Consider the following 12,228-nt stretch of genomic DNA (forward strand, 5'->3'; position numbering starts at 1 on the left):
GTTTGCTGCTGGTAAAGCTCTTTTGTGACTGACCGTACACCAGTAGTTCTGCAGAAACTTCAGGCACTCAAGGGTATGAAAAAAAGGTGCAGGTCCAATGTCTGCCAAGGATGTGGAGAATATGATTGCCAAATTCATTAAGATAGGTTTGCTTGAACTGCAGTTTGCAACAGGGAGGAAAACAATTGATCCAACATCAGTAGAAGGTGTGGCCACAACATTGCAGGAGGGGTCGAGAAGTGGTGTGAAAATATGCAGTGCACAGGGAATTGCCCAAACTCTGGACATGCCTTTGAGCATGGTGCATGAAATTCTTCGATACTTCCTGCATTGCTATACAAAATTACTCATGTTCAGGAGTTGTTTCATACTGACCTGGCAGTAAGACAAATGTTTGTTCTAGAATTTCTTACTTGCATGGAAGTGGACAATGAATGACTATGGAACATTCTGTGGACAGATGAAGCCCATTTCCGCTTCTAAGGACGTGTCAGTACACAGAACTGCAGAAAATGGTCAGTGGAAAATCTGCTCCCACATCAGCTGGCATCTCTTTATTCTGCAAAGTGAACAGTATGGTGCAGGTTGACAGCATTGTTTACATAGGACTGTATTTTTCTGAGGAGATGGGTTGTGGAGGTCCTGTTACCTGTACCATCACTGGCAAATTTCATTATGTCTCTAAGTTTGTCATCAAATATGTGAAGTCCAGGAATCCTACTCAGTTCACTAGAAAAACAATTCAAACAAATCATATTAATGAGTTTTATTACAAAAAATTAAAAGACAATACTTAAATCTGACAATTACACAGATGTGTCACAAGCAAAGAGTGACATACAAAATAAGCAATTTCTTCAGTATAACAGTTCCCATGTCTGTGTTACATAGAGTGTACAAGCAAAGTAATGAGCACTGCCGCTTCTATCCAGCCGCTGGTCGTGAAGTGGCTATTCAACTGGAGCACCACCAGTCAGTCACGGCACTTATGTCCTCTTCACATAGGGGCTGCTGTTGTCTTGTAGTCTTCCTGGAGAGGGGTCAATCAGCGTGCGACTGGCTGACGTCTTCTCACAGCCACCTCTTTTCTATCATTCCCAAATAGCATGCTGGTGCTTGACTTTATGCCGTTACATTGCTCCCCACCAAGGTGATGGACTGTCATTGTATATGGAGCACGAAAACAGTGGGGGAGGCAGCAGGGTGGACACACTAATGGACTGGAAGCTGTGGCTGTAGGGGACGTGAGACTTCCAGTCATACCCCACTATCTGGCCTGTGCACTGGTGGAAATATCCCCCGGAAGACATCCAGAAGGGTACATGTCCACTTCCTGAGGCCCATACCACAATGTAGAAGGCGTTGGCTACTGCGGCATTTGTGGGTCCAGCTCCATTGGTAGAACGAGAGCTGGCAGAGGCGGCAAAGGCTCCATCTGGATGAGGTTGTCCTTTGGTGTTGTGATGACACCTTCTGGCAACTGCTGTGGCCACACTGTCCTCGGGATCTGTGAATCTGGGGGAAGAGATACAGAAGGATAACTATGCACATGGCAGTGGCGAATTTTATTGTGATGTCGGTGCTGCAATCCGTCTGGGCCTGAAATGAGATACATGCATAGGCCAATTCGACAAAGGATCTCGCCTTGCACCCACCATCTGCTGCTGCTAAAAACCCCGTAAAACATAAAATCATGCAGTTCGAAGCGATACTTCCAACCTTCTTTTGATTCTCATAAAATATTCCACTTCACAGTTCGACTGTGGATGGAATGGTGCACTAGTTAGGTGCTGTATGCCATTCATTCTGTATTCACAGAATGATTCAAATTCATTTGATGTGAACTGAGAACCATTGTCCAACACTATGAGTTTAGGCAAATCTTCAAAGGAAACAATTGAGGACAACACCTAAAAAGTGCTATGTGACGTCGTTGAGTTCACTGGCACAGCAAAAGGAAACTTGCTATAAAAGTCAACCCAATCAACCAACGAGTGTTCCAAAAAGATCCCGCAAAGTCTATGTGCACACATTGCCATGATGATTGTGACTTAGGCCAAGCAGAAAACATTTGTGGCTGAGCAAACTGATTTTCAACACATGCATGGCACTGTGACATAATTTGTTCTATTTGGGTGTCCATACCCAGCCAAGTGCAGTGTCGACATACTAACTGTTTCATACAAACAATCCCCAGTGTCCTTGGTGAAGTAACTGCAATACTTCTTTTTGCAAAGCTTTGGGGATCAGCACATGTGACTGTCCACTGTCATTTTGAACAAGAATCACTCCTTTCCGTATAGCGAGGCTATGCCGACATGCAAAGTATCAGCGCGCTACTGCAATGAGTCAGGCCAAGGTGTGCGAATATATTTTAGCAAAATGTTCAAATTTGAATGAGCTTCCATGGCCTGAGGAATTTTCCTATAATTCAGAGGAAATGACTGAAGCAATTCAGAATTGTGAGCATTGATGTGACAACAAGATGCAGCAGAAGCATCAAAGTCTGTATCAGGGTCAATCAGAAGACGTGAAAGTGCATTTGCATTACCATGTCGAGCTGTTGGAAGATACACTCTCTCATATTGTTATTGAGACAACAACAAAGGCCATCTTTACCATTTTTGGACAGTTTGTACAGGAACCAGCTTCATTGGATAAAACGAGGACTGCAGTGGCTTGTGATCCATTTACTAAGTAGAATTTTCTGCCATACAAATAGTGGTGGAATTTGGTGACACCATACACAATAGCCAATCTTTCTCTATTTGTGAATAGTTACACTGAGATCTGGACAGCACTTTTGATGCAAAAGCAATATGCCTGTCTTTATCACCAAATCTGTGCAAAAGCACTGCACCATTTCCATAGCACTGCACCATTTCCATAAGCGGAAGCGTCAACTTGCAACACAACAGGTAGGTCAAGATAAAAGTGTACCAAGCAGTGATCACTGAGAAATACATCTTTATATTTTTTAAAAGTTTCTTGGCGCTCATCTATCCAAACAAAGGGGATGTTCTTACGATGAAATTGATGCAATGGAGCTGCGATTTGTGTAGCATTTGATATGAACTGAACATAATAGTTCATTTTCCCTAAGACTGACTGCAATTCTGTGACATTGTGAGGAACTGGCAGGTCCTGTATGGCTAACAAATGTGACTAAAGAGGATGTACACCTTGACTGTTTATGACATGACCAATATACAGCAACTCAGGTTTAAAATTGTCACACTTGTCCAGTGTACACTCTAGTCCTGCATCAGATAACACACGAAACAAACTACACAAATTTTCAGTGTGTTCTTCAGGTGTATGACCTGCTACAACAGTATCATCCAAATAGTTTGAACAGTTTGGTACTTGAGCAGTCAGCTGTTCCAAATACTGTTGGAAAATGGTGGGTGCAGAAGCACTGCCAAAAGGCAAATGCAAATATTTAAACAAGCCCAAATGAATGTTCACGACATTTGTTTTGAGATGCTTCGTCTACTAGTATTTGAAGATAGGCATCGCACAAATCAACTTTTGAAAAGTAATGACCAGTGCCTAATCCATTCGTGAGATCCTCTGGGGTGGCAATGGATAATTATCAATCACGGTTTGTAGGATGACTGTAGATTTAAAGTCAACACAGAGGCGAATGTGAGCTGAAGGTTTGGGGAGCAAAACCAGTGGACTTGCCCATTGACTAGCTTGTATGGGCGCAATAGCTCCACTATCTTGCAATTCTTTAAGTTCAGTGGACACTTTGTCCCATAATGCAATGGGAACAGTTCTGCCCAGCAAAATTTCGGCTGAGCATTGTCTTTCATAGTAATATGTGCAATAAAATAACAAAATTGTTAGCCTTGAATAAAGCTTCAGAAAAAGTTCACGGAATTTTTTCAGCAAGCTACCTACACTGTCTTTGGCACTGAATGCAGTCATTGACAACAGTGTTTCCTGAATGTTAACACCAAAAAAATAAAATAAATCAAGGCCAAATATGTTCTCACAATCGCATGATTGTAGCACATGAAAGTCATAGTTTGCGTACACAAGTGATACATGGCAGGCAAAGTACATTTTCTGAGAACAGGGATGACTTGTCTATTATAAGCTGTGAGGTGTGTGCTACTTTTAGAAAGGTGTGGGGAGCCTAACAGTTCATATGTGTCACGATTCAGCAATGCAACAGAGGCACTCATGTCCAACTGAAATTTCACATGCTTCCCACTTATATGCAATTGAATAAAAAGTTTGTTGGACTGGCATAGCACTGAAGAAAGTGTTTGCTTGCTAGTTTTGCTAATGACTGCAGCAGGCTTTGAATACACTGCATTGATTACATGAGTGGGCAGAATTCTTTTGTTTGTTCCGTTGCAAACATACGGATTGTACGTGACCTTTCTTGCTCCAAGTGCAACACTGTGCTTGTCTGGGTGGGCAGTCTTGGCATTTGTGCCACGAATAGCACCAAAGGTATGACTTAATTCTATTTGCCAGGTTGGTTGGTTAGTTTAAAAGAGAGGGGAAGGACGAAACTGCTAGGTCATTGATCCCTTGTTCCAAATAAAACAATGCCACAAGAATGAGAATAAAACAAGCGAGACTGACAACACAAAACGAAGAGAAAGGAAAAACCACAAGGATGAACAAAGGGCGACAAACACTTAAATGGACAAAAGGGGACAAGAAAACCACAGAAACACAATAAATAGGTAGAAGATATTAAAACGACAAAGCAGATTACGAGATGCCAGCCACTCTGCAGCACATTAAAACCTCCACCCTAAGAGCACTAGGGTGGAGGACACAGAGGGACAACGGACATGCGCTAAAACTTAGATCAAATGATAAAACCCACCCTCAGGTATAAAAAGTATAACTAAATCACCCGATAAGGCATTGTCAGGTAAAATAAGTGGCAACGAGTCCGGTAACCGAAGATTTCGTCACAGGGCAGTCAAAGTGGAACAGTGCACCAGAATATGGGCCACTGTCAACCGGGTGCCGCACTGACACTGAGGCAGGCCTTCACGGTGCAGGAGGTAGTTGTGCCCAAGCATGGCCCATGTGGAGCCAGCATAGAACCACAGAGTCCCTGTGATAGGCCCGCATGGAGGACTGCCACACATTCGTAGTCTCCTTAATGACACACAGTTTGATGTGGTTACTAAGACTATGCCATTCCGTCTCCCAAAGCCGGAAAACCTGGTGGCACAAAAACAAACGCAGGTCAGTAATTGGAATGCCAATCTCCATAAGTGGTTTCCGTGTAGCCTGTTTGGCCAGCCTGTCAGCAAGTTCATTGCCTGCGATTCCGACATGTCCTGGGGTCCACACAAACACCACTGAACGACCGGACTGTTCCAGGGCATAGATGGACTCCTGCATGGTTGCTGCCAGAGGATGATGAGGTTAGCACTGGTCGATAGCTTGTAGGCTGTTCAAGGGGTCAGTACACAGAAGAAATGACTCCCCAGGGCCTGAACAGATGTGCTCAGGAACACGAGATATAGCCATCAGCTCTGTAGTGAAAACACTGCAGCCATTGGGCAGGAATGCTGTTGAATATGTCCTCCATGGACATATGCAAAGCCGACGTGACCATCAGCCATCAAGCCATCGGTGTAAACCCCTTCATTGCCTCGGTACATGTCAAGAATCGAGAGGAAGTGACAGTGGAGATCTGCGGGGTGAACTGAGTCCTACGGGCCGTGCGAAAGGTCCAGGCAAAGCTGCGGCCTGGGTGTAAACCATGGAGATGTATGTGAATGGACCTTGCGTATAGGTGGTAAAGGCAAGGACTCCAGTTCAGACAGAAGGGATTGGACGCGAACTGCAATTGTAAGCCCTGACCTGGGCTGCCGATGCGGGAGATGAACCACCATTTGTGGGAAAAGGAGATGGTAATTTGGTTGAGCAGGAGAACTACAAACGTGTGCAACGTAACTGGCGAGCAGTTGCGCATGCCTGACCTGCAATAGAGGGACACCAGCCTCTGACAGGACGCTGGTCACCAGACTCGTCCTAAAAGCTCCCACCACTAGTCGAACGCCACAGTGGTGCACTGGCTCGAGTATACACAATGCTGAGGGCGCCGCCAAATCATAAACCAGACTCCCATAGTCACGGCAGAATTGAACAAGGGCTCTCAGAGCTGCAGCAGCATACAGTGGTCTGCACCCCAGTTGGTGTTCCTCAGGCAGCGGAGGTGCTGCCAGCACTTCTGCTTAAGCTGGCGAAGGAGAGGAATCCAAGTTAATTAGGCATCGAAAACCAGTCCTAAAAATTGATATGTCTCCACTACAGTGAGGGAATCATCAGTAAGGTAGAGTTCTGGTTCCGGATGAAAGGTACAACGCCGACAGAAGTGCATAAAACATTACTTTGTGGCTGAAAACTGGAAGCCATGGGCTAGAGTCCATGACTGTGCCTTGTAGATGGGTCCCTGTAGGCACCTCTCAGCAACACCAGTACCGGATGGAGCAGTATGAAATGCACAAGTCGTCTGCATACAGAGAGGGTGAGACGGATGGCCCTACAGCTGCTGCTAGACTGTTAATGGCCACTAAAAATAGAGATATACTCAATACAGAGACCTGCAGGACCCCATTCTCCAGGATATGGGGGGGGGGACTATGGGAGGCGCCAACTTGGACACGGAAAGTACGAAGCGACAGGAAATTCTGGATAAAAAACGGAAGCGGGCACCGGAGACACCACTCGCATAATGTGGCAAGGATATGATGTCGCCAGGTGGTGTCATATGCTTTTCGTAAATCAAAAATGACGGTAACAAGGTACTGGCGTTCGGATGGCGGACTCGAGGGACACAAGATTATCAGTGGTACAGCGACCCAGGCGGAAACAGCCCTGGCATGAAGCCAGTAGGCCACGTGACTCCAGGACCCAAACCAACCATCGACACACCATACATTCCAACAGCTTACAAAGAACATTGGTGAGGCTGATGGGCTGATAGCAGTCCAAATCAAGCAGGTTTTGTCCGGGTTCGGGGACTGGTATTATTATGGTGCTCTCCCGTCAGTGCAAGGGAAAGATGCCATCGCACCAGATCCAGTTGAAGATCACAAGATGTCGCTTGTAGTCAGATGAGGGATGTTTAATCATCTGACTGTGGATCTGATCTGGCCCAGGAACTGTGTCAGGGGAATGTCCAAGGGCACTGAGGAGCTCCCACTCTGTAAATGGGGCATTATTGGGTTCACTGTGGCGTGTAGTGAACAAGAGGACTTTCCCTTCCATCCATAGTTTGAGAGTGCAAAAGGCTGGGGAGGGGGGAGGGTGTAATTCTCCAACGCAGAGGCACGAGCACAGTGCTCAGCAAAGTGCTCAGCAATCGCGTTTATGTTGGTAGATAACACGCCATTTATGTTGACACTGGGAACACCTGTTTGGGTCTGGTACCCAAAAACTCGTTTGATCTTTTCCCAGACTTGGGAAGGTGACACTCCTGTTTCTGTCTTTTGATAAGCTGGCAAATGTGGGACCGAAGCTGTTTAAAGTCTACGATGTGCTCCAGGGAATGGTGTCGCTTATGCCTCTGTAGAGCTCTCTGATGCTCCTTAATTGCCTCAGCGACTTCCGGTGACCACCAATGGAATGAGGGATCATGTTTTCCGCCGCAGAAATGATCATTGTAGTTACCTGCTCAACCACCACATTGATGTTACCATGTGGGGGAGATTCAGCGGTGACAGCACAGGTGAACGCATCCCAGTCTGCCTTGTTTAAAGGCCATCTGTGCAGTCATCTGTGGGCCTGATGCTGGAGCAGTGACAGGAAGATGGGGAAGTGATCACTACAACACAGCTCGTCATGTGCTCTCCAGTGGATAGATGGGAGAAGGCCAGGACTGCAAACCGAGAGATCAATGGCCGAATATGTGCCATGTGCCACACTGAAATGTGTGGGGGCACCTGTATTTAAAAGGCAGAGGTCGAGTTGTGACAGTAAATTTTCGACATCTCTGCCTTGACCAGCAAGCACGGTACCACCCCATAAGGGGTTATGAGCGTTAAAATCTCCCAAAAGTAGGAAAGGCTTAGGGACTTGATGAATCAGTGCAGCCAATGCATTCAGGGGTACTGCACCATATGGAGGAAGGTATACGTCTCAGACAGTCATTTCCTGTGTCATCCTTATCCTGGCAGCCACAGCTTCAGGAAGGATTTGAAGTGGCACAGGTTCACTGCATATTGAGTTCAGGACATAGACACGAACTCCACCTGACACTCTGTTATAGTCGCTATGGTTCTTGTAATGCTGGGGACCAGATTTCCTGGGAGGCATTGCAGAAAGCAGATGTAAAGCTTAAGAGTTGCTGTAGCTCAGCCAGGTGGTGGAAGAAACCGCTGCAATTCCAATGAAAGATGATTTTATAGTCAGGCTGGGAAGGCATGAAGAGCGCAAGGAGGCAGGTTATGTCTCAGGGTCACCTACTGCCACCAATTGTGTATTTGTAGCCATTGTGAGATCCAGGTCCACAGGGGATGCTAAGATCTCCACTGCATCCTCAGATGCAGAATTGGTAGGGAGTGGTGGTGCTGCGGCCACCAGAGAGTCCTGTTTCTTAGCAAACTTCTTCTTAGTTTGCTTGCTGTCTCGCTTCCCTTTAGCAGTTTGCTGGAAAGCTGTCTCCAAAGCAGCTTTAGGCACGGAGGAAGACCATGAAGCTCTTCATTCAGCAGCTTTTGGCTCCTTGAGCCACTGGCGAGTGTCTGTCGTGGCACAATTGGAGACCTTGGGAGAGAGGGCCCCATGGGACCCCTTCTGCACAACACAAGAGGGGCCGAAGGAGGCTGTTGCTTCTCTGGCAGGGGGGAAGAGACCGATATCCCCTGCGTTCAGGGGGGCCTTGATCCCGAAGTAGGTGCTTTGGGAGCAATGGAGGAAGATTTGCCTCCTACCACAAAGGGGGCAGATGTATTCTGGTGGCTTAGAGGGCCCACTGTTCGTGGCACAGAGTGAGGAACCACTGGCACTTGGGATAGCAATGGTGATGTAGCTGCAGCATATGTTGACATCAGCTGAATGGGGTGTAATCTTTCAAATTTACGTTAAACCTCTGTGTAAGTCAACCGGTCCAGGGTCTTGTACTCCATAATTTTCCAGTCCTTTTGGAGTACTGGTCAGTCTGGTGAGCAGGGAGAGTGGTGCTCTCCACAGTTGATGAAAGTGGGAGGAGGCGCACATGGAGTACGTGGGTGCAGTGGACATCCGCAGTCTCGACATGTGGCACTGGAAGTGCAGCGGGAAGACATGTGCCTGAACTTCCAGCACTTAAAGCACTGCACAGGCGGAGGGGCATATGGCTTAACATCACAGCAGTAAACCATCAACTTGACCTTTTCATGCAATGAATCACCCTCAAAGGCCAAGATGAAGGCACCGGTAGCAACCCTGTTGTCTTTGGATCCCCTGTAAATGCGCCAGGTGAAATGAACACCCCACCACTCTAAATTGATGTGGACTCATTGTCAGACTGCAAGAGGAGATCGCAATGGAAAATGATCCCGTGGACCATGTTGAGGCTTTTATGGGAAGTGATGGAAACAGGAATATCACCCAGCATGTCACAGGCGAGTAATACTCGGGATTGGGGTGGGGATGCTGTCTGATTCACAACTGAACTGTTTTGAACCTTGGACAGTGCTATCACTTCTCAAAACTTATCCTCAAGGTGTTCAATGAAAAATTGAGGCTTCATAGGTAGAAAGGAGACCCCATCAGTTCTGCTCCAGACTAAAAACCGAGACGAATATGGCTCTGTCCGTTCTGTAGCCCTACGTTCTTCCCATGATATAGTGAGGGAGGGAAACGATTTAGGGTGATACCTGTTGGCACTGTACTCGATCCTGCCCTTCTCAGAGACTGCTGGGGCCATATGGTCACCAGCAAGAAATGACTTAGTCCACTTCACTGGGGGTCATCCACCCTGATGCCACCCACTCTGATCAGGGGCTCTCCCCACAGGCACCACCCAGCCACAGCAAAGGCTAACTGGCATGATGGCCATTGCCGGGAGTCCTGATGCCCCAGGAAGGCAGGCATCTACTCCTCAGCATACATAGGGAGTTTACAGCTCAGGCATCAGCAGTGTGATCCCTCTGTTGTTAGAAGGCTACCACCAAATGGGTAAATGACAGCCTCACCACAATGGACTGGCTACCATGCTGGATATTGGGTGCAGAGAAATCCAATATTGTTACAGGGTGAAAGAGGACAGGAGACAATGGAAGAAGATGACATACTCCGGACAGTGTCCACACCCAAATAGTTGAATCGCTGGTGGAGATGCAAAGCCATGACAAGAGATTCAGGAGATCGAATCTAAGGGCACTATGGATAACTCATGCACCACATAAGGCATCATTCCCCATATGGCCTGCACTTTGTAGAATTTTGAAAGTGGCTGGTCAAACTATAGAAAGGGACCTCAACTCATAGGGCCGAAAAGTGAGAGACTCCTTTTAGTCACTTCTTATGACAGGTAGAAATACCTCGGGCCTATTCTCACCCCCAGACCCACAGGGGATCTATTAACCTGTTTAGAGAGCTGTTTACATGGCATGGTGCACATGAACTGTTTCTGCCTAAAGAGCCAGTCACGAGCAAGGGACGACTCAACCTGGCTGCTCAAATTTATCAGCAAACACGGTACCTGAATCATACTCATCTTGTATTTGCATGTGTTGAAATGATGGATATGAGTGTTTCAAAATCTGTTCTCTAAGTCTGACATCAGTTACATTGTACACGATCGCATCACATAACATAACATCAGAATATAAAGCACCACAAGCACATTTGAATTTGCATTTCTTTGTCATACCCATCACACACTGACGATAAGTTTTTTCTGACCTTTTCTTGTAATGAAAGAATGGTACCTAGCTGCCACTACATTCACTTGTTGGTCATAATACTTAGAGAATCTACAACTTGATCATAGGAAAGTTTACTCAGAGTGGCCTTAGGGAACAATTTCTGAATGAAGCAAAAAACTGCGCTTCCTACTGTTGGTAAAAAGTAATGTAGTTTCACAGTAACTGGTACTTTCGTCTCTGTGGCAATTTCAAAGCCACTGTAAATGCTCAATGCCTTATCGACACTTACCCTATGCCTCGACCTGAAGTATTGTTCACTAAACTTGCTGGAGGCCAGTATTTTTCTAAACTTGACCTGTCAGAAGCTTATCATCAACTTCCTCTCGATGCTGCTTCCCGGCAGTTTCTGGTCCTTAACACGCCTTTCGGCCTCTATCAATACCAACGATTGCCATTCGGGGTTGCCAGCACCCCTGCTTTCTTTCAGCGATTCTTGGAACAATTATTGTTCACTGTCCTTGGGTGTATAAATTACCAGGACGACATTGTTGTCACTGGCTCCACCACTGACGAACATCTTCAAAATCTCCGCACACTTTTTCATGTCTTAGAGACAGCCGGTCTTAAGTGCAATCTTCAGAAATCAAAATTTTTTCAGGCATCTATCACGTACTTGGGGTTTCAACTCTCTCGGGATGGTATTCATCCGCTTCAGCAAACTGTTGCTGCGATTGATGCTCTTCCTCGCCCTACATCTGTTAAGGAACTGCAGGCCTTCTTAGGGAAAACAACATACTATCACAGGTTTTCACCGTCTGCTGCTTCGGTGGCTCAGCCGTTGCATTGCCTGTTGCATAAAAACATGCCTTTTCACTGGTCCTCGCCATGCGATGTGGCTTTCCAGAAATTGAAGACTATGCTGAAACAGGCCTTGTGCCTGGCTGCTTATCGACCTGGCCAACATCTTGTTCTTGCCACGGACGCCTCTCAATACGGGGTTGGTGCAGTCCTTGCACACTGTTTTTCTGACGGTTCTGAACAACCCATTGCTTATGCCTCCAAAATGTTCACGGATGCCCAACAAAAGTATTCTCAAATTGAAAAAGAAGCTTTGGCCATTATTTATGCTCTTCATAAGTTTGGTGTTTTTCTCTATGGATCCAAATTTCATCTTGTTACGGATCACAAACCACTTGTCTCCTTGTTTCATCCATCAACATCACTTCCTGACAAGGCTGCACACCGCCTCCAGCGTTAGGCTCTTTATTTGTCTCGTTGTAATTATGAGATTCATTTCCAGTCGACGGCTCAACATGCGAATGCTGATGCACTGTCTCGCCTTCCCATGGGTCCTGATCTGGCATTTGATAGGGACGAACTTTTGTGT

General features: G+C 46.3%; 1 protein-coding gene across 1 annotated transcript in view; it reads right to left on the reverse strand.

Annotated features, from left to right (window-relative positions):
- Positions 1–751: 751 nt before the first annotated feature.
- The window catches only part of LOC124721128, a 93,503-nt gene continuing 82,026 nt past the window's right edge, over positions 752–12,228 (reverse strand). The window contains exon 2 of the mRNA XM_047245944.1: positions 752–1,515. Within this exon, the coding sequence (XP_047101900.1) occupies positions 1,131–1,515 (385 nt within the window). The 3' untranslated portion in view covers positions 752–1,130. The remainder of the gene's footprint in view (positions 1,516–12,228) is intronic.

This window comes from Schistocerca piceifrons, chromosome X, assembly GCF_021461385.2.
Source record: "Schistocerca piceifrons isolate TAMUIC-IGC-003096 chromosome X, iqSchPice1.1, whole genome shotgun sequence".
Taxonomy (NCBI): Eukaryota; Metazoa; Arthropoda; class Insecta; order Orthoptera; family Acrididae; genus Schistocerca; species Schistocerca piceifrons.